This window comes from Vanessa cardui, chromosome 9, assembly GCF_905220365.1.
Source record: "Vanessa cardui chromosome 9, ilVanCard2.1, whole genome shotgun sequence".
Taxonomy (NCBI): Eukaryota; Metazoa; Arthropoda; class Insecta; order Lepidoptera; family Nymphalidae; genus Vanessa; species Vanessa cardui.
Window position 1 is genome coordinate 12,326,185 of NC_061131.1, and position 24,031 is coordinate 12,350,215.

The 24,031-nt window shown below is 31.8% G+C and overlaps 2 protein-coding genes across 4 annotated transcripts in view; both read left to right on the top strand.

Moving 5' to 3' along the window:
* LOC124532476 overlaps nucleotides 1-2,962 on the top strand; it is a 33,548-nt gene extending 30,586 nt beyond the window's left edge. Inside the window, exons 6-7 of the mRNA XM_047107383.1 lie at nucleotides 2,357-2,907; nucleotides 2,939-2,962. Of these exons, the coding sequence (XP_046963339.1) occupies nucleotides 2,357-2,907; nucleotides 2,939-2,962 (575 nt within the window). The remainder of the gene's footprint in view (nucleotides 1-2,356; nucleotides 2,908-2,938) is intronic.
* Nucleotides 2,963-9,714: 6,752 nt separating this feature from the next.
* LOC124532634 lies at nucleotides 9,715-23,494 on the top strand. 3 transcript variants are annotated; one of them, XM_047107657.1, is made up of 8 exons: nucleotides 9,715-9,899; nucleotides 16,899-17,098; nucleotides 18,272-18,420; nucleotides 19,381-19,478; nucleotides 19,693-19,791; nucleotides 20,821-20,970; nucleotides 21,764-22,834; nucleotides 23,152-23,494. In XM_047107657.1, the coding sequence occupies exons 1-8, from the start codon at nucleotides 9,891-9,893 to the stop codon at nucleotides 23,356-23,358; spliced, it is 1,983 nt and encodes a 660-aa protein (XP_046963613.1). In that variant the 5' UTR covers nucleotides 9,715-9,890; the 3' UTR covers nucleotides 23,359-23,494. The 3 variants fall into 3 exon arrangements, with proteins under 3 accessions (XP_046963613.1, XP_046963614.1, XP_046963615.1); XM_047107658.1 differs by having other exon boundaries at nucleotides 19,402-19,478; XM_047107659.1 differs by having other exon boundaries at nucleotides 9,717-9,899; nucleotides 18,272-18,414; nucleotides 19,402-19,478.
* Nucleotides 23,495-24,031: the final 537 nt, after the last annotated feature.

The following is a 24,031-nucleotide window of genomic DNA, read 5'->3' on the forward strand; positions in this document are numbered from 1 at the left end:
CTGCTGTGCTAAAGGCCTCCTCTCCATTTGAGGAGAAGGTTTAAAACTTATTCCACCACGCTGTTCCAATGCGGGTTGGTGGAATACACATGTGGCAGAATTTCTATGAAATTTTTCACATACAGGTTTCCTCACGTTGTTTTCCTTCACCGCTGAGCACGAGATGAATTATAAAGACAAATTAAGCACATGAATCAGCGGTGCTTGCCTGGGTTTGAACCCGCAATCATCAGTTAAGATGCGTGCGTTCTAACCACAGGGCCGTCTCGACTCCTTACCTATTTAAGTTATATTTAAGAAAAATTATACTAATATCGAACTCAAAAAATGTACGTATGATCACACGTTATATTTTATCAAATAATATTTAAGAATATAATTTTGTAAATTATATTTAAAAATCGAACAGATAATTATTGTGAGAGTATACAATAAGTCAATTTAATTTAAACAATTGGTTAGGATAGTATAACATTTCACTGTATTGTACATTTTAAACTGCCTGTAAACAATACTTTACATAATAAATATGTAATATGTACTATTATATGACCAGAAAAAAACCCTTTAAAAATTAATAAACCTGTTTAAGATAACTAAAGAAATTAATAAATGAAAGTCTTTACGGAAAAGATAATTAAAAACATAGTTTATTATTATTGATACATTTGCCTTCCAAAACTGGAAATAATAAAAAATTAAAAAATGTCACATTTTATTACACAATCGCCAGTTATTATGTCACGAAATTATACAGATAATAAACTCACAAAATTAAAATTCAACACAAAACCTACACAAGTCACAGGTATAAATATTAATACTTATTCCAGTGACCCACAATGTTACGTATTGATCGTAATATAGGTATTGAAAACGAGGTATATGACACGCTCGAGCTGATCTAAAATGGCGTTTAAAAAGTGTATTATTATGATTCGAATTGTAAGGACTACTTTCATAATAGCTACCGGAAGATTTCGTGAAAGGTGCTACGACCTAGATAGCCATCTAGTGTTGGTGTCAACGTAAGAACTATAAATTACATTTAACCTATAGGCTATTGGCCTTATTTAGATGATTATATAACGATTGTTTTCAATAAGATGTTCTATGAAATTGCAATTCATTATATTACGAGATTTATTTTACTTGGCTTATCTGAGTACCCACCACCCAATATAAACTTGCAATATCTTCTACCATTAAATGGCAATACTAGCATTTATATTAAAAATCAAAATATATTTTACTCAAGTAGGCACTTTTGCGTAGGCACTTTTGACATTACAAGCACTTTTGAATGGTCATTTTACAATTATACTAAGTAAAGGTACCACCGGTTCGGAATGCAAATTCTAAAATATACTCTTATGATTTGAACAGTGACGAAGCTAGTTTACTTACAAATGCAAAGACATACATATTATTTCAGTGGATAGCACTAAGTACATAACACATTAGCCAAGGGTCTGATAAATAGGTATTTCTTATAACGACAATATCTATGGCCTGTTTCGCTTATTACCCAAAACCTACTCATCAGATATTCTATCGGCACAGCAGTATTAAGTGTGCATGTAATACTTGTTGAGTTCCGGTTTGAAGGGTGAGTGGGCCAGTGTAACAGACAACTTGTGTCCCTTGTTAACATTTTAGTTCTCAAGATTGGTGTCACATTGGTGGTATAAGGAATGGTTAATATTTCGTAAACAACACACACATTATTTCATACACAAAGTGGTGATTATGGACGGTTTTGACCACTTGTAATCAGGAGGTCCATTTGGTCGTCTGTCTAGCTATATCACTAAAAAAGATGGTGAATATTTATCTCAATTTAAAATATTAACGTAACTCTATCACGGGGGAGTCAGTTTTATTATAGAGAAAATATTAATAAAGGATTTTTTAATAACTTTATGTCTGAAGTTGGAGCTGAATCTATTGTGATACCATAAGAAAAAAAAATTAATGAAACTTGAATACAGCAATTATTTGATACGTAATTTAACTTTTAAATTAAGAACGGACCAATCATAAAGCAATCTATAACTTTAACATGAGGTAATTGATTTGAATAAATTTCATAATATTAAATTTAAACTCATATTTTATAACCACATCATTTAATGTACACCTTACAAAAACAACATTACACATACATCAATTAGCTATCGATAATTTAATAAAACGCTATTACATCACTATTGATTTCATAGCCAAACTGGATTTTATTTTATAATGATCAATCTATATTACATTAGAAAGGTGCTCATCTATCATTGAAGCTCGTTGTGTAACTAACAGACAGTTGACGTAACTCATGTCCGACTAAGACGTTTTTCTGAGACAGGACGGGGTAAATTGAGCGGAGTTCATGCCGGTGTGGTTATCCTAACGCCACTGGGAGACACGGTACCCAGCGGAAGTCATACTTCAGCTGGCTATACACCTCTCGAACCTCCACCATCAGTACTAAACACAGTATACTCTGCAATCAAAAACGTTTTCTCGACCAACACTCCAACACACGAAGACACCACGATCGTAGACCAAGTACCACCACCGCCACAACCCGTCCCATCTTTCAGACCAATGGGTTGGGGAGCGGTGAACTCCTACGGAGAACCAGCCATGGTTGATACTTACACGGATTATGATCCAAATTATCAATATCCTCCATACGATTATGCTTCATCCAAACTCTCCGCTGCTCCCGCTCACAAGCATGTACACTCACAAGGCCTGACCCCATCGAAAATCAAAAAGATAAATGCAAATTTAGAGAAGTTGAACGCGTACATGAATGAAAACCAAAGGTCGTCAGATGAACAGCCAAGAATAAATAAGGATTATGCAGAAATGTTGAAGAAAGGTCTTATACCGCTGCTACCGACACAAGTTGTCAGTGATAACGAGATAGGTGTGCTACCAGCCGAATTCCTACCTGATCCGATGACGTTTTCGACGACCTCGACAACAACAACGACCCCACCGACGACAACTACAAATAGTTCAACAGGAACTGAAAGCACAAGACGGAAGAAAGACACTAAATTTATTCTCCGAGGAAACAGGATTGTTCAAGTGTGACGATTGACTATTGACTGACAGAGGTATGTTCACGACTCGACTCCGACGGACATTTATTTGACTTTAACTCAAAAACTTGACTGGTTTTACTGTTTATTTGACTACTATACTTAAATATTAAAAGTACACGACGATGTAACTAAGATAATGTTAGCCGAAATATCCAAAGGATGCGGGTTCAAACCCTGCTGTGACTACTTCAGTTTATCCTTCGACATCTTCTGTTCTTCTTCTGTTTTCAATATGCAACAAGCAATGACAGAATTTAATTATTAAAATTCAATTTTATTGATATATTTGCATAATTTCAGATATATTTTTAATAATACTTCTGATTACTTATTGTAGGAATTGTTGTCAGACATTCTATCCCAAACAGAAGTACTTATCATTGTTGTCTTTCAGTTTGAAGGGTGGCAGATATAAGGGACATAACATCTTATTTCCCATGATTGGCAATTAAATATGAGGATTTGTTTATATTGTAACAACACCATTTTGTTAGGCCAATGACCACTTCCCATCAGATAGCCCAATTCGCCAACAACCTGTAACATAGAAAAATATATACTTTTATAACCAATCACTGCTTTATACTAATACTCTGATTCATTTCTGTTTTCAGAATCTCCTGTATACGGCTCCGTGCTCGACACTGAAAACTTACAGTACCACCATTTGTAAAGAATCCAGCATCAAGACTAGATATTTGTTTTCTTCGACGTCAAGATCAATTTACAATCGCATGTACAACCTCTTTTCTTGCTCTTTTGGTCAGCTAAGCTATTCTGTAAGAGACGAATTAAACACTTGGTGCTCGAAGGGTAAATTGCTCATTCCAATAATATTGCCTTATTTTGTAAGAAATAATTTGTCTTGATTTTAAACATATTTTTTATAATGTATTGAAATTGTTTATATTGCAAAATATAGATAAAAAACTGTAAACTTTATAAGACTTTATGAATGGATTGAGGTATACTCAGCCCATTTCAACTTGACCAATTTTGTGAAAACTTTTAAAATTTGTAAGATGACCAATATAGACACTCAAATGCTCTACCTTGCATGCTACTATCTTGAACCCAATTATTATATATTTAACACTAAACTTACTTATGAGACAATAGGGAATCAAAGCGGTAGTACAGTCTTTATAAAAAATCGAATTCTCAAATAAACCATATATAGACTAAAATCAAACTATTGGAGTCCATAAAAAAATGCTTCGGAAATAAGCTGATTTCAATCGCAGTTTTAAAGCTGTACAGAAAAAAAATGGTTGAAATATTTTACCCTTTGTAGCTGTAAAAGGTTTGACTGAGATTGTTGCCGGATTAACATTATTTTAAACATCAATAATTATTATAAATGCCTTAATTTTAATGTACCACGAAACTACAAATATCTTAAAAGAAAAAACGTAAAATCGAATGTAATTTTTTTATAGTCTTCGTGACGTAATGAATGCGATATCTGATAATGAGTCTCTCATTTAATTTTAAAATAATGATAAAGGGAAATGTACAATTATTATTATTATTTTTAAGTAATATTTATAATCGGAAGATGGTCAATTTGATCATCATATCCTGTGTTGTATTGAATTGATCACTTTAAACTTTCGCGATAAATGCACACAGAGTAACTTTGATGTCAGCTAACCGACTGTATATAATCTATATTATTTACTCTGTAAAAATTACTGAACGTCTTTCCACTTTTGCTTTATGTAAATTGTTGAAATGATTCGATATTAAAAAAAAAAACATATAAAATTAAATCTGTCAGTATTACACTTTTAATATTCTAAATAATTGTGAATCTAGTATGTATGTAGTTCTTAGATTGGTATTTTTGTACATAAATTATGCTCAAATAATAATTTATATCTAATGTATAAGTACTTTACACTTTTGTAAATAAATAATTTGAAAAAAAAATTGTTTTTATTTTTGAAATAGAACTTGATTATGTATTTATGAAAAAGTGAAATATACTTCCAAAATTATTAAGACAGCTGATGACACTTAAAACGCCTTTTTTACTGATTTATTCTAAACATATAATAAAATTGAAGTGTCTGTTTGTAATATTAAAATAACCCTTTTTTTCTCAATGCATATATATGTACCTACTATATGAGCCATGTATATATACACGGTACATATACCAAAATATCACTTTTTACAATTTTTTTTTCTGTCTGTCTGTTTGTTCCGACTAATATCTGAAACGGCTGGACCGATTTTGACGGAACTTTCACTGGCAGATAACTGATATAATGAGGAGTAATTTAGGCTATAATAATATTATTTTTTTGTTAAATTGAAACGCATACAAGGTCGCGGTAACAGTTTGTATTAAAATAAATATTTTATGTTATAAAACAATTGACTTCTGAAAATACTTGTCAATCATCATATAAGTCATCATATAGGGATCAATCAGTCTTGGTACTTATTATATAAGAATTAAATTAGAAACAATCAATATATTTTTTGAATAGCTTAATTTTTTAGTTTATATGACTATTAATTAAATATTGGTCTATCAAAATTACATTCTGTATTTTGTTTTGCTATACTTAAAATATAAGGGTTGGTTGTCTCCACGAACAATTTCATTTTAACCCTTTATGATACGAGCAAAACCCATCAGACCTACCTATTGTAATAGCAATCGATAAAGTAAGAAGTTGCGTTGTAACGCCATCTAGTGAGAAGTTACAGGAAAGTTGAGAGTATGATTCTATTACTTAAAAGAGATAAGCACTCGGTCATGTATGTCTGCAGTGGCGTATAGCTAGGGTCAGGAGGTGCAGTGCACCAGGCCCCACAGGAGTTCAGGGGGCCCTCAACACTAAACCTTAAGCCAGCGGTTCTTAACCTCAGCCCGCGACCAAATCCGGGTCGCGGGCTGTATTGGGATGGGTTGCAGAAATTCGGAGAAAAGGCAAAAATCGGAACGCAATACGTACGAAAGAGGGGTGAGGGCCCAATTCTTTTTCTATGCACCGGGGCCCATCCTCATCTAGCTACGCCGTATGACTCTGCCCTTTCAAACTTTCGACTGATGCGGTAAGGCTATCAGATATGGAAATCTTCCAAGCAAGTACATGGCCCGCATTTTAACCAGTCCGGAAAAACTCCACTTTCTCTACTCCGTAAAAAAAAGAATATACATAGAATATATCTATCTTATCTCATTACTAAAGTAACTTATATTTTTATATATAGCTTCGCGCCATCTAGTGCCAAGTTGAAATACTATAGAGGGATTTGTTCCGCTGAGTTCCTTTGATAGTACATATAATCTTGTCTCAACTTGAAGATGGCAGTGACTTTAAGTATTACAAGTTGTCTATGCAAAAATGAAGGAAATTAAATTATTACGAACCAAATATAAATAATAGGGAACATGTAGTATTTATTTTAGCATGTGTTTATTTTAAAGAGCTCGAAAATCTAAAACATTGTAATTTACAGCAAAAAATGCGGTTTCAAAATGTCAATTTAAATTTTTGCGCGAAAACGGATTTATATTTCGTATGACGTCACTTCTGTCTGTCACTGGCCCACTGATCGTACTTGACCTCACTGGCTATCACACTTATACATCTCGACCGGACATTATACATCTGGACCTTCTGACACAAAACTGAGATTCCAAGCTGAAAGAAGGAATCTGGAGTCTGCTTTGAAAAACCTAACTTCCATTTTAATTCGAAAAACTCAATTAATTTTCGTTTCAATGTTCACTTTTTTACAACTATAACCTCAAATAAGTAGTCATAACAGGAGTGACGTCACTGAACGCCAATTAGTGTTTTTGAAATACATTCCGTTTCACGTTACTTTAATTCAAAATTATATGAACCTTGCAGTGGCTATTCTTTTATGTTTTTTTTTAACATTTTAATAGCAAAATTTTCAAAAATATATTTGAATGTTCCCTATTCGTCGATTATCATATACATAAACCTTACTATGTTCAATTCGACGGACAATTTCCTATTACGAAATTTTCAATGTTTCCACGTAAGCGTTTTTCCTGACGATCTCTCCGATCGTTTTGGATTTCCGTCTCATCGGATTATGAGAGTGAAAAGATAGAAAGTATATTTTGTTTGCGCTAACACTGGTGCTATTAAAGTCTCCTGTGCATTTGGTTAGTAGGTACCTAAGCTTGGGTACCAAGGGCGAAATTAGACTTGAATATAAAATATTTGGACATTGACAAAAATTAAAAGAAAAAACCTTTTCTTTTAAATGCAGTAGGTAGTAGCGAAATATTGACGTATTGTCAACTTACGAAATTTCTTTTTATTTTGGATAGTGGATACAGTGTTCTGATTTTATTTATATTTAAAGTATGTCGTGCTTTTTTTCCTTTAATATAGTCGATTATATCCCAAATTGGGCAACCACATAAATCATTTTTGTGGGACTCAACACAATGTCATGTAAGAAAAAAGTTTGTGACTGTATACAGTATTAAAAATAAAGTTACGTAATGATTCTGATGTAAATTTGCCGGCATTATTTAGAAATATTAAAGTTATCTACATACTTCCTATTTTAAATTGACGGAAACTGAGTTTAACAAAACAGTTTGTACGTAACCGATCAAACCCGTGATTAGATTAACACTTCCTGATCGGTGCTCGCTCGCTTTCCAGTCAGCTGTAATCAGAACGAGTTATTGACATTGCAATGGCTATTGATCATTGAAAATTGTACGTTATGTTTGTTTATGGGTCTGTATCCAACTTGTCGTTGGTCTTTTGGTTAGCCATTGAAGTTGCAGACTTTGAAGTATTGGATTCAAAACAGTGGCGGATTTACCAATAGGCTAAATAGGCTGCTATTGCGGCAGATTTAGAGTGGCCTCAAATTTAGCCTTAATTTGTTATTTTAATTAATTAATTTGTTAATTAAAAAACTAAATAAATAATTAATTTGTTAATTAAAAAACCTCATAATTATATGTATACACATTACGTCCGTAATCCGTATACTCGTCACTACAAAGTGGGTTGGAAAAATAATCTAGTAACTGACAAAAATATCACCTAGCATAATCATATTAATAAAGGGAAAAAACTGATGTAATGAGGACGATAGAACACAAATCATAAATGTTGCAAAAAAACTACTACTAGCGGCAGATTCGAAAATCCACCACTGGTTCAAAGCGATGCTTGAGCCCTTAAGTAGGTTATTGGATGGAATGGATTGGATGAAATGATATGGAAGTTTCCTGTGTTTTTTACTTCTGTGCTTCAGGAAACATGTGATTCCGCCTTGCATCTTGGAAATCGTCTTGCAAGTCTTTCCGGTCGTACCAGATTCTCCGTCTCTATATATTATGAGCAGAGAGAATGATTAGGGAATACAATGTTTACACCTACAATTATAATGTTTTGAGCTGATTCTTGATCTATTTGAGCATGATTGTCGTGCCCGAAATCCATTCAGAGGATATCATCATAAAAATAGCTTTACAATTATTTTAATATTCGTAATTCATTAATTTGTCACTAATTGAGTCACTATTCAAAAGTGCTAACGTGATACTTTCTCAAATTGAATTATTTTGTGTTTACTTATTAAATTTGATACTGCTGGACTAAGGCCTCCTCTCCCATTGAGGAGAAGGTTTGGAACATATTTCACGACGCTATTCCAGCGGGTTCGTGGAATACACATGTGACAGAATTTCGATGAAATTAGGCACATGTAGATTTCCTCACTGCCGTGCACGAAATGAATTATAAACACGAATTAAGCACATGAATAAATAATCAGTAATGGATACCTGGATTTGAACCTGCAATCATCGGTTAAGATGCATGCGTTTTAACAACTGGGCCATCTCGGCTCTGACATCAATAACAGTATTATAATTATTTTTAATTCATATTTGTATATATTTAAGGATTTAATGTTAATAATTCATATGTGAATAAATGTTTTACTACTGGCTGTCACGTTTGTAGTTCTCGATAGAATCTATTTTCCGAACCGATTGTAACTTTTCATTTAATTAGTTAAACATGACAATTAAAATGCAAATATTAATCTACAATATTAAAAAATAATTATATTTCATTAAATTGTCAATAATTGTTCAGGTTGCTGGATACTAAAAAGGTAGTAAGATGAATATAAATATATCAAAACTGTCTATATTTTTATATAATTCACCTATATACCTTATAAGACTGGCCTGGTACCCGTAGAGGGCCATAAAAAGCAACGACAAAACGAATATCACGTTGTCATACCAATGCCTTAAGAACTAAACAGGAAAAAAATCTTACGAATCTAATGCCACAAGTAAACATTAAAAAACAGTAGAAGTATATATACAAAATTAAAGTACATGTATTTCTATTGCAAAAAAAATTAAATATGTTTATATTAAAACTATTTTTTGAATAGGCATAGTAAATTTATACCAAGGTCTTATGCATTATTAAAAAAAAAATCAATATTAAAAAGAGACAAGCAAACAGCAGGAAAGCTAGAAAATTTCGTGATTACAATCTGCACTAAGACGACGAACAGTTGTACGCTACAGTGAAGTAGTAGGATCGAGTTAGGGGGGGCGTCATAAAAACTACAGATGACCTATTTCATGTCTTATATCAACTTGTCTGTCCTTTACTAGTGACGTAACATATTTTTTTTTAATTAACAGTGATTGCATTGTGTTTCTTTTTGGAATATGACGATACGATAAATATTTTTTTACGGTTTGAAATTTTGGCGCCAATTTTTGTATTCAACATGATTAAGGTAATTTATTGTTGTTTTTTTTTTTAATTTCACCTAACGTATTTAAGTAGGTTTTTATGTTATTAAGTCAAAGAGAAAGTTATGCAATTTATAATTAATAATATTATTCTTGTTAAAACAATTATAATTACATTTAGTTCCTAATAAACTTAGTTAAAACACATGATAAGTTTAAATTAAAAACTTTATTAGTATTACGTAATATAATAATTATTAAATAATTAATGTACATTTGTAACGATTTTTAAGATCGTGTTTCAAAAATGATTATTTAAATTTTTTTTTTTTTTAAATCTATAAAAGAGTTTGAACAGAATAGAAGTCTTAAAACGTATCTTACGGTTCTATAGTATCTTTGGAAAATAAAATTCCAAACTCAAATATAGTATACTAGGTCTTTTTTAATGATTGCCAGTTATAGTAATTACACGATTAATATACTTATCGTAAAATTGACCTAAATATACTTTTTCTGTAGATGTCAATTATAGAAATTTGTCTAAATCAAAATATAAATACCTATATGTAAAAAATAATAATTATAGATAAGTAAATCTGTGCGTGTGGATTTAACTGAACTGTTTAATTGTTCAATGGATTTAGATAAACAAAATTGTATAACTAAGTAGGTGATGTTAACAAAATTCCTATTTCACCCAACAAAGTCGGGTCTTTAGCTACTGCAATATACACACGTTAAAATACGTATATGTGTGTGTTTGTGTGTGTGTGTGTGTCTTAATCCTTCACGATTATGATTAACCTACGACGTTAAATAGTTTTCTTTTTTTCAATATAAAAAAAACTTGTGATGAAAACGATGATTTATTTAAAAATAAACTTGATAAATTCTTACGTTTTCCAAGTACAGAACAGGGAAATGGCTTTTCTTTTTCATACTGTTCAAGTGTAGAGAGAACAGCCGAACCGGTTCATCTAGATTTCACATCGCATATACACTTCGAGTATTTATCATCATCTAATTATCTGTTTAAGATAATGTGCTTGTATTTAAAATGATACAGCTATTGACTTCCAGGCAGGATATATTAATTTAAACAATTGTATTAACTAACATGACTGTATTTTTTTTAAATGTTGCAAAAGAGTAACTACTGAATTTTGTTGCCGGTGCTTCTCGGTAGAATCTACTTTCCGAACCTGTGGTAGCTTCACTTTATTTGTTAATGACGATTCAAAAGTGCTTGTAAAAGCCCACTTGAATAAAGTATATTTTGATTTTGATTGCAATGGTACAAAAACGAGTATATTTTTTCCCCTAATATATTTAAACAAAAAATATACCTTTTTTTAATTGAATATGTCTACATCACCAACCACAATTATGAAACAGAAAATTATTAATTATGCTTTATTAATCATTAATAAGTAATTTCTGTACGAACAATCCCGAAACCAAATATTCAATTGAATTCTTGGTTTAATAGTTTTTAGTTGTGCGGGAAACCAAAAAAATAAGATCGCGAAATGTCAAATGTGACATTCACTTATAAATCAAATCAAAATATATTGTTTTCATATAAGCTTTTACAAGCACTTTTGAATAGTCATTTTACAAAACTATATTAACTGAACCTACCCAGAAAAATCGACAAAAACTATATGTTGACAAATATTAGCTCCATTTCTTCATCTAGCATTTTTTCGTCTATAATCTTGAGTTGAATATTTTTAATCGTAACTTCTAATGGCTGAAAGTCAAATCAGAATAACGTATTTCGAAGTCACATATGGTCTTGAGTAGAGTGAGAAAAAATGAAAATTATTTAATACGTAGACGATAAAAAGAGTAGAGTTATAATTTGTTGATTTTCATGAATAATTACAAACTTAATTAGAATTTATAAATTAAATAATAGAAAATTTAACTGTTTTTCTTGTCGATTTTTCTCTACATTCAAAACCGGTAGAGCACGTTTAATATGTATGATCTTGCAATATTATGATTCAAAAGTGTTTGTAAATGCGAATTTACTTAAAAGATGTATGTTGGCGGCAATGGATGGAACTTTTTTTGGATTGTTTGGATCCATTTCCGCTTTAAACAATGAATATTTTTATTTTAGTTTTTATTAATGACATATAAGCTTAACAGAATAATGACCAAATTAGACAGACAGAAATATTACTTTCACTATGCTAAAATATGTTTGTGGGAAAACGATTTTCGGTGTCAGAGTTCAAAGGAAATAGCAATAACTACAATTTCAACATCGTCACAATGTTAGTGCAAATATAAAAAGAAAACATGGACTGTCAAGTACCGCACGTGGGTAAAATTTACATAAAATCTTTATAGCCATAATAACAGTAAGCGGCTTACTGGACAGAAAATTTATCATGTGAGTAATTTCTCTAGCGGCTCCAGCAATTAGACTGAAGAAAACCGTTATCGTTCTGCCTTATTTGTTGCACGTAACGCTCTAAATTTAGCATCGTTGAAACAAAACAATAAAACAGTAATAGTTTATAAATTTATGTATGTTATCTTAATGAGAGTTGTAATTCCCATAGAAATTATGCATATACTTTTCCGTATACGATATCTCAAAATCAAAGTTTAAATATTATTTATTCGAAAAGACTCATAAAATAAATCTCTGACGTTTTACATCGACTCGAATCTACTACCCGAACCGTTAAAAAGTGTAGTAGTTACTCTTCCAAGCCCTTAATAATAGAGTTTCTCAATAAGTACACTTAAATTAGGATGTATATCATCCTGCGTGAATTAGTATTTGTAACTAATCCACGATTTTTATCTGTAGCATAATTACTAACAAGGTATTAAAAAAAAATTACAAAAATTGAGCAGATTTTTCCGCCTCGAAAAGCACTTAAATGCTACACCTGCATTGGAATATCTTCAGATTCAAATAACCATCCCATGAGATTATGATACTGAAGAAATAGAGCACTAATGTTTGCGTACACTTAACTAATATAAAAAATAATTTGCTTGTGGCTGAAATCAGTCACGAGTATGTATTATGTGGTACCAAAACTCACAAAAAACGACGTCATCAGATTTAGAATGTACATAAGTCATATTCTTGCATACACCTCTCTAGAATCATGATGCTTTCATTAAATTTATACTAACAGTTAATTTACAATTCATATACTTAAATGTTGGAAAACATCATATACATTACTCTGATCCCAATGTAAGTATCTAAAGAATTTGTGTTATGGAAATTCAGAAGTAACGACGTATATCGACTTGATAAAAGCGACTTTATTTTTTAAAATCAACTCGTTTGCTGAAAATAAAAGACTTATGCTTCTATTTTATTGAACACAAGGGCTCGAGTTGAGCTTAATACGTGTGTATGAAGCTCAACTATTAATGATGAAAATTATATAATAACACTACATAGTAATCAGGATCAGGAAAAATGTCACTTCCTTCCCGTTATTAAAAAATGAAATGAGAATTTGATATATTATAAAATACATTAAATTATAGGAGTTCAGTGCTACAATACGTCAATTAGACAAATATAATCATAATATGAATTGAATATAATAACATAATTTTGCTTTGAAATATAGCATGTATATATATTTTATTAAAACATGATTCATTTTTTTATAAAGTAATGATTTGCAATTGTTAAGCTTACGTATATAATTAGACCGTTTATAAGTCATGCTTTTTTACACAGATAATAAAACCTTTTTACGCAGATAACTAATACAAGGAAGTCGCAAGTGAAAGTGTATATATCATAATCATTAGACGAACTCATAATTAATCAAAAAATTGAATTTCTTATATAAATTATGAGATTGTATGACGCCTACGCACGCGAGTAACGCACGCCGTCTTAAAACTTTTTATTTCTCGTAATTTTTAATAATACTTTTTTTAGTATAAAATTCCTGAGTTACGTGATCGTCTTGTGTGTAATTCATACGCAACGACAAACAAGATCATTGACACTATTTTAATGAAGTGTAATAATTAGTAAAGTGAATACATTACTACATAAAACAAGAATACATTTGCAAAGATAATGTTTCCTGAACATATGTAATTTATTGTTTAACTGAGACTTCTTTTTATGTAATTGTTTTCATTTTATTTTATGAAAGAAAATTAAGCAGATGATTTCACATTGAATGATCGAATTTGTTAATATACTTGTATACATTACTTGGTGGTAGGGCTTTGTGCAAGCCCGTATTCATGTTCATACTTCATGTTCAAGAAGTGATGAAAAATTTTATTTATATTATTATTTATTTTATGCTTTATTGCACAATAACAGTACTCAGTATTGTTGTGTTCCGATTTGAAGGGTGAGTGAGCCAGTGTAACTATAGGCACAAGGGACATAATATCATAGTTTCCAAGGATGGTGGCACATTGACGATGTAAAGAATAGTTAATATTTCTTACAGCGGCATTGTCTATGGGTGATTGTGACCACTTACCATCAGGTGGCCCATATGCTCGTCCGCCAACCTATTCAATAAAAAAAAAACATTACAAGTGTAAAAAGTATAAACGCCTTGCATTGTTTATAAATCAAACTTGTTTGAATCAAACAACCTTAATGTGACGAAGAAATGTTAATTAGAAAAGACTTTTTCATAATAATTGGTGCATCATATTATTAAAACTAGGGTTGCCAAAAATATATTTTTTGTAGAATTAATCACGTAATTTTTTTGTTATTTGGTATTTCACTTATACTTCATTTTTTTTAAATAAACATCATTTAATCAAACATACAAAGAAATGTGATAAAATGATATAAGATGTGATTTTGTCTAGTTTAGCACAAAATATTCATATAATATCGATAATATTATAATGAGGTATTTTTTTTCGTTGCTGTTATGTCACGTCAAATGTTACGTCGTAAACTCCGAAACTAATGATCCAATTCTAAACTATTTTTCACCCAGAGAAAGGTAAATTATTTCTGAGTACTTTGGGTATAAATTATATTTATATAAATAGCATTTTTTTTACTTAAATAATAATTGCCCGTTCGAATAAACGCTAGTTACGAATACAATTCTATATTGAAGAATTGGAAAAATAAAGTGTCACTTAGATTTTTTTTTGTTTTAAACTCGATTATGTGCATAGTTGTCAACCCTAAGCGTGACGTTTCACTAAAACAGCGTACTCGCATGATTGAAACGATTATTGTCTGAATTGCTTACGACTTCGTACGAAAGTGAAATGAAGTGATAATGACCTTGAAAACGAATTGCTGTTTCACATCTGATAGTTTATTTTGGTACACAGAAATACTTTCTCGGTGAAATAAAAATATCGAGTCTTTTATAAATAGAAATTAGGTTAGTGTTATTGAAACGTATACATATGTTGTATTTACGCAAAAATTTAAAGGTTTTTTTTATAAATCTTAAGGTACTGCTAACACTAAGAACTGGAAAAGAAATCTTGTGACCTAAATTATCCGATTACACATAGCTAGTAACTCTTTTTCGTTCAATGTATACGTTTTGGTAAAAAAATTGTAAATTTTAAATGAATCGTTAAAGAGCGTTTTGTGTGTTAAAGGATATTACAAAAGTAATCACCTCTTTAGTTGATTAGGATACATCTTGGGCTAATTTCCAAGTTCGCCTACATTTGTAGTAATGAAAATAAATAATTATTACTGTACTTATGAAAGCTATAATTGTAAAATATTAATTAAAGGTTTGAGCTTCTTTCGTCGTTATTCTTCGCGTTCTTCTCAGATGTCATGTGTTTATTTGCGAACCTGAGCTAGAGTTTTGGTAAAAAATAATAAACAAATGTAACACTTCTGTATTGAATAAAGATTTTTGTTTTTTTGACTATACACGACAGATCACCTAACTTTACACGTTACGAGATCACCTCACCTAACTAAGGTTTCAAACTTGCTAAAAAAATTGTAATAAACTGGCTAAGAAGACTACATTATTCTAACATTCCGTCTACGTGATTTGAAGTCATTCATTTATAATATATAATACCTATTATATTATGAAATAATACGTATCCATTGGTACATCTCATAGGTGTTTCTATAAAACTTGAATTCAGCTATAAGTTTTAATTGTATATTTATGGAAAAGTTATCGAAATCAGTCTTAATATTCTCATTTTGATTTGGTGAAATTAAAATTTGAACACTACGAGGAAACAGAATAAATTTCACTTCGACATAGTTCCATGAAACCATTGTCCATAATATACTGAACAACTATTCCTACTTAGTTAAATTAAAATTTGGACACTACGAGGAAAACAGAATAAATTTCACTTCGACATAGTTCCATGAAACCATTGTCCATAATGTACTTAACAACTATTCCCACTTAGTTATAAATAATCTGTCGATGATTCAACAATATAGGCGTTTACCTTTTCTGTTGTGCCTGGGAATGCGTTCTCTCTTCTAATAGAAACAACGAAACCGGTTGAAAACGTTTTTCCTGACTTATATAGAATACCTAACTTATCTGTAGATGGTATTGTGTGAAAATAAACCATATCTTTCTCTTTGATTTTTTATATTTAAATATTATTAACACCGACGATCTTTCATAATGTAACCAGAATTGACCGCGTTAGTTTGACTGTACGGCAATTTTGAGGTCATGGGTTGAATACCGAAATATTTAGTAAAATTTTGAAAGCATAAAAATGAAGAAATGATAGAATTTACGTGGTGGTAAGGCTTTGATCAAGCACGTCTGAGTAAGTACCACCCACTCATCAGATATTCTACCGAAAAACAACTTAGTATTGTTGTGTTCCGGTTTGAAGGGTGAGTGAGGCACAAGGGACATAACATCTCAGTTCCCAAGGTTTGTGGCACATTGGCGATATAAGACATGGGTCATTTTTCTTTCTACTGTCTATAGGCGATGGAGACTACCTACCGCCAGGTGGGCCATATGCTCGTCTGCCAACATATAGTATAGTATACGTTATTTAACCATGTATCCAATTCTTTCCAGGGAACAGTATTATTTGTCGCGCTATGGACTTTATCGCACGCAGTCTATATAAGCCGCATGACACCTATGAGCAGATTACGATCCCCTGTCGCATTCCGGCCCGGCGTTGTACTCCAAAGACCAGCGTATCCTCATCCACAGCGCTTAGTCACGGCCTCTAGAAGAGCACCGTATATTATGTACAGGAACACTCCACACAGGCAAGTTTCATTATATTATTTGAGTTATGTATCTATGTAATGTAACTGTGCTTATCCACAATGAATTGTATTTTAGTTGCCATGTTGTTTAAGATTTTCATAGGTCGATTATTGTATAAGTAATGACAATAATCTATACCAATATTCTATACTATAATAAAAATCTATACTAATATCCTCACATATATACGTTGAGAACAAATGATTCCGTCGATTCGTACGCCAATTTAATATTAAAATGAACGTCATGTTCAGTTTTCATGACATTTACATCGACATTTTTATAACAGAAATACTTATTTATTTATTCTTTTGTTTTATTTATTGGACAACGTATAAATATAATTTTACACAAGAGTAACTAAATAAATTCGAACCATTAAACGTGGTCAAGATTTATACAGTAACTATTTTTAATTCACCTATACTAATATTATAAATGTGAAAGTAACTCTGTTTATCTGTCTGTCGATATTCAACTGCTAAATCAACGAACCGAATTTGACGAAATTTGCTATGAAGCAAACTTGAATTCCAATGAAGAGCATAGGCTACTTTTTACCTTACACATGACAACCGACCCCAAAATAAAACGCGATCGAAGTCGCGGGCAACGGGACAACTAGTTCTTACTATATTTAATAACAATAATTTGAAGAAAATAACAGTCGTATTAATCAATTACTAGATAAAGTGACTAGGTATGGTATCACTCAATAAATCTTTGATGTGTCTTTTCCTAAAAGTCTTTGCTATTTGGGGCACTAGTCGGCACATATTAAAATACTATCGAACCGCCCCGGCTTAGCTAGAGTGCAATACCGATACTAAATATACTACAGAATTTGTTTATTTACGACATCACATTACAAACGTCTAAAATTACCAGTGTTTCTTTATATGGAGTAAAGAAACACTGATAATTTTAGACGTATCCATGTATTACATACAAAAAACTTACTCTTGAACTACTCTATGTATTAAAGAAAGCCACATTAAAATCCGTTTCGTACTTTTAAAGATTTAAGCATACAAAGGGACATAGGGACAGAGAAAGCGACTTTGTTTTATACTATTTGGTGATGACGTAACGCAATTTTTGTAAATAAAAGTCAAATCAGACTATATTATATTTGTAAAAGTATATTGCTAAAATTATTTTAATTCTTCTAGATACACCATGAAGCATAACATGAGCCCGGCACCTACACGGAACGTTTTCAATCATTGGAAGACGACGCGGATACCTCTCCCAAGCCCGACAGCCGAGTACGAATTCGTGAGGGCCTCGCCGCCATCCATCGTACATCCTGACGGTACAGGTTGACTGGCTGAAACGCACTTTTGCACTAATAACACTCTTGTCTGTCCTTTTCTTAATTTACGTATTTTTTCTGCATCTACCGTCATTTGCTACAACTAATAAAGCGCTTGGTTGTAAAAAATTAAAACAGATTTTCTTAATTTTTGTCTATATCGATTTATTTGATAGTATATTATTTTACTCAACATGAACGGCCTCTTTCTTTGATGAGGAGATTTGAAGCATATTCCAGCACGCTGTTCCAATTCTGTTCAATGTAGAATTACATGTGGCAGAATTTCGTTGAAATTAGACATATGCAAGTTTTCTCACGATGTTTTATATAAGGGATTAATTATAAACACAAATTAGAGCACATGAACTATTGAACATGCTGGCCTGAGTCGCGACGCGCATTCATCGGTTAAGATGTACGTGTTACCGCTCCACCTCACCACCTCAGCTCACTAAGCCATCTCGGCTCTTTTACTCATCTTTGCAAATAATTCCTGAAGTAGCTAATGCACTGCCAAAAGTCCTTATATTTTGTGAAAAAAACTGGTACTAAATCTTTAATGATTGAACTGCTAATGTAGATATGTCGCGACGAACCCAAGCACGCTTATACTGAAAGCAAAAATCTATTTAAGCTTATGATTTCTCATTCTGTGCACAATGCACTTTTGTGTTCTTAACTGTCCACAGCGCTGATAGTGAATATTACTCGTCAATCAAATATATTTCCTCAGTGCTAAGCCTAAAATATGCTAGAATTTCTTATAGAAAATAACCCAAAAAGATAACTTAATAATGCGTCCCAAAATTATAAATATTCCTTTTCTGAATATTTCATTTGTGGTATTAAGAATTGGACAAAATAATTATTAAAGAAAAGGCAAAGCTATGACAATAGATCGACGAGTGATATTCGCTTGTAGCTGTGGACAAAGCAAATCCGTTCAGATTTGTTTGAATGTAGGTGCGATCCACACAATACCAGCGCCCAATCTCAGCCTCTCGGACAAACCAATAGTGGTCGCTGAGGCAGAGAGTACTGCTAACGACGCTTCTGTAGCGGTAAGTTGGTACTTAGCTGATATTGTCAGATCGGTTAAATCTTATTATAATCATTTTTAATGACCAAAATCTATACTTGGTGTTTTACAAAAGATCTTTTTGAATGTTGACGTATTTCATAATTTCTTAAGCTTAGGTATTTATAGCTTTATGATAAGTACCTGTAATATACTTATTATTTATAACATATTTGTTATTACGTAACATATTTCAGCCAAAACCAACATACGAAGTGACGGAAAAGTATTCAGATCAACCAATTTATCAAAATAGTCCCAAAATTGAAACACCCATTGGATTTTCAAAAGCATCTGTAAGTACAATTTTTTCGCGAATATAAATCTTAATAACCTTTTAACCATTTGACGAATAAAAAAATTATATAATTCTAAATACATTTTTTTTTCTATTATTACATTGATTATTCTTTTCTTGGTATTAAATAATCATTTAAGGTTAATTTAAAACCTCTAGTTTTAAGTAATGCGAGCTTTCAGAATACAGCGAGATCTTTGCAAAACTTTTGTGAATTATAAAGGCATGGTTCCCAAAAATATTCCAATCAGTGTTAACTATACAGGAGAATAATCTATCAATCTATCAGTAGAACTAATTAACAAGAACAAGGTGGAAGCACATAGCCGCAGACTACTCTGTAAAAAAATATTTCGTATCGCTCTTGTGAAATGCCGACAACCAATTTACGGTGATACGCCATTAAATACACGTATCCTATAAATGTCGTAATTGCTATGGTAAATGTCGGATATCACATTCTGACATTTCAAAATCGAGTTGCGAGTCGAGTTTCGAATTTCTACTTACAGAATACCTTTACACGATAAGGAAGTAATAGAAAGCGATATGCAGTATTGACTACAATAATTATAACACTGAGCCTACATATAAAAAAGCGGATCACCGTAAATTGTTTTTCAATATTATACCATGGAAACATAAAGTCATCACTACATTTTATATAAAAAAAGACCTCCAACCGCGTTTGCCTGTATGTTCACGATTAACTCTAAAACTACTGAACAGATTTTCATGCGGTTTTCACCAATAGACAGAGAATTACTTTCATTATTTAATAAGGTTTTTGTTTAAATAAGTTAAAATAGAAAGACAATTTTTTAAACATGTCGGTAAATTACAACAAAACATATAAATAAAAGATAAAAAATATAAAAAAAAACTTTTTCCACTCGTGACAAGCCGGGATGGGTCGCTAGTTTTTTACAAAATTGCACTGGTGGCACTGAAACAAAAGAGTTCAATCATAAAAATACTGCTCCGACTTTATACATACATGTGTTTCAATAATTATTCTAATTTCCAGTCAATGTCAGCAGCTGATCTCCAAAACATAGTGAGACACAATGCAGCATTACAACTTGCTTCAGAATATGGTTTTCCAGCAATTCAACTCTCCCAACCAACAGTAGAACTGCCGCAACCAACAATTATTCCTCACCAATTTTCAATGCAGGTATGATACTTACGAGATTCCTTGTAAACGTCGCTTCTATTTAATTGATCCAATTTAACAAATTACGAGTATAAGTAGGAGAAAGGTTTTGATGTATAGTACGACACAACTTAGATGTAGCATCGGCAAAATCCGTAAAACCGATCACATCGAACAGAGTACGCAATTCCAAATTATTAATATTTATTTCTTATACGAATATGACCTTTAAACAAACGTAATACCTTGTAATGTCATATGACCGAATATATTCGTCAATTTGACACGTTGATTTATACGCACTTGCTTTCTCGGGTTGAACTGACGCGAGAATCTATAGCGTCGAATAGCGTCTAATGGCGCGATAGGGATTTATTTCTATTGTTTGTGTAAATCGGCAGTAATTTGTATTATTGAATTTCCGATGCTACATCTACGGTGTATCGTACTATAACGGTTTTTATACACATTCAATTTGTTGTTTACATGAAGATTTTAGGAACGCGTTGTGTTAATATAATGCGGTTTTATGATTATTTATTTGCCATAGATACAATTATAGATTTTTTCGCTTACGAAGGGGTGCCCCCTCCCTCGCTAAATTATCTATTTGTAATTAGTATAAGTGATAGACTCTCAAGCTGCATTTTGCGTAAGATTAAGAATTAATAAAAGAAAAAAAACAGCCCAAAATACAAATTACAATTAGGTAACATTCTTTATAGCGTGCCGATGATTTAACGTAGGGGTGCAGAGTAATCCTTAGTAAGTTAACAGATTATACAAAAAATTAATTAAAATTTTTACATTCTAGGGATTTCATGGATTGACAAATCAACAAGATTTTATGCATAGAGGGCCTGAAAGTATAATAATACCGCACAATGCATATTACCAACAGGACCCGATGTTTTTGCACAGACTTCAAAATCAGATATTACAGCAGTACCCCGCCGTTGAGTTCATACCATACACGCCAGACTTACAACCACAAGTACAAACACAGGCACCAGAAACGCAAACATCCCTATACTTATTACAAAATGAGCAAATAACAAAACAAGTTCCATCGTCCTTCGTCACCAGTGATAATAATCAAAGGAATATCGTCCAAAGAGAGACCCAAGAAGGTTCTATTGAATCAATAGTTCCTCATGCATTTACTTCTAAAAACGTTTCTGAGAATTTGATTGAAATCGATATAACGACGACTGTTATACCTCAGAATGTTACTTCAGAAGCTGTAACTACCGAAACGCAAGCTCCAACGACCACCACTAAAAGTGTCGATACAATTAAGGAAGATAACAGAACAACTCCAATATATTACGCCCAAATAGGTCAAAGCGTAGGCAATGTTATAGCGAATGGTTTTTACTCAGCAATAAACGACGTCAGAGCTGCTTCAATAGACGCTGAAAATAATCAAAAGGAAAACAGTACAACAACAACTGTATCAACAACAACACAACAGGAAGTCGAATCTTTATTAGTAAATGATGAGAAAGATACAAAACTTGAAGATTTCAAAAATTTATTGGGTTCTCCTTTCGAAAAAACAGCTGAATCAGTAAACGTGGCTTACACTTTGTTCAGGGCTAATGAAAAACAACCAAAAGTTAATCAAGATGGAGAAGTATTTGCTGGACAGCTGGTGGAAGCAAAGATAAGTGAGGATCAAGAATTTAATAAAGAAAAGGCTACTTTGGCCAATCGTCCGCCACTACGACTGTTTGCAGTAACAGAGAAAAGAGTATCGGAGGTGACTCCGCAAAGAACGGTAGTAAAAGCTAAAATTCCACCTAAAAGTAAGCTTACTTTTGACGATAAGACCGGAGAGCCAGTTTTAAGGATATATGCTAGCTACGTTGATAACCCAGTTCAGGTAAATAAAGTGCCCGTATAAAAAAGGCATAGTTATTTATATCAGTTAAACATTATTGCACTGGTGAGAAGGTTCTGTTATTTTAGCACTAAACACATTTAATATAAGTTCCAATAAAATAACAGGCACAACGGTACATAAAATCTTAGTTATTATAGCGAGCGGCGCGTTGACAGTTTAAGCCTTAACCAGTGCCAAAATTCATTGGCGACAGAATTAACTTACCATCTTTACTTTTATCAATTAAAAATAATATTATAATGGCCAATTTGGTCCACATTATATTAAGCATATATTTAAAATATTTTTAATTCCAGAAAGAAATATTAACCACAAAATTGACAAATATGAAACGTCCAAATGAAGTTACGAGGAAACATGACAACTTCGATTGGAAAACGGATGCTGTTAAGAGTCTAGAAAAATCTATGAACAGTGATGTTAATCATGGATCGCAATTCGGTCTCAAATTAAAATCCAGAAGCGACGATTACATTCCAATATTCGAAGACTATGAAGTGTAAACCAAATAAATACAATAAGTCTAACATAATATCTCTTTTAAGCTGTAATAGATATTAAATAAGGCAAAAATAGTATAATTAATAGTTTAAGTAGCATGTATTTTAAATATATTGAAATAAGGATCATTATAAGCCGCCTCAACGTTCTTATATGAAGCAAAACTATTCTTGGTTTATCTGTAAAACGTTCGTGTATTCTATTCCAGTTGAAGGAGTTAAAATATAAGGTATATTTTAAGTCTTCGAGAATATTATTTATTTCTTGTGATTAGCCCTAAAACTGTGCTATAATGCACTTTTAACAATAAAATAGAATTCCATTTAAAAACTTATGTCAACTATAAGATCGAGATCTTATAGTTGACATAAGTTTTTAGCCAATGACAATGCGCCAATTCAAAGTGTTTTTTTTTGTCACCAGTCTTCGCATAGAAACAAGATATTTGGCGCCCTTTTTGGCAGAATAGGTAAATGTCATTGTCGTTTTTTTTTTTTTTTTTAATTTAGATCGACCACATGGATAAAGTGATTCAATATAAAAAAACCCTGAAAATTATACCAATAGATTTCTAGTTTTAAAATACATTTGTAGGGACGATTAATTTTAATTGTAAATATATTTCAATAATGTGTTTAGGTTCTTAACTTATATTTTGCATTTAGATTATTACAC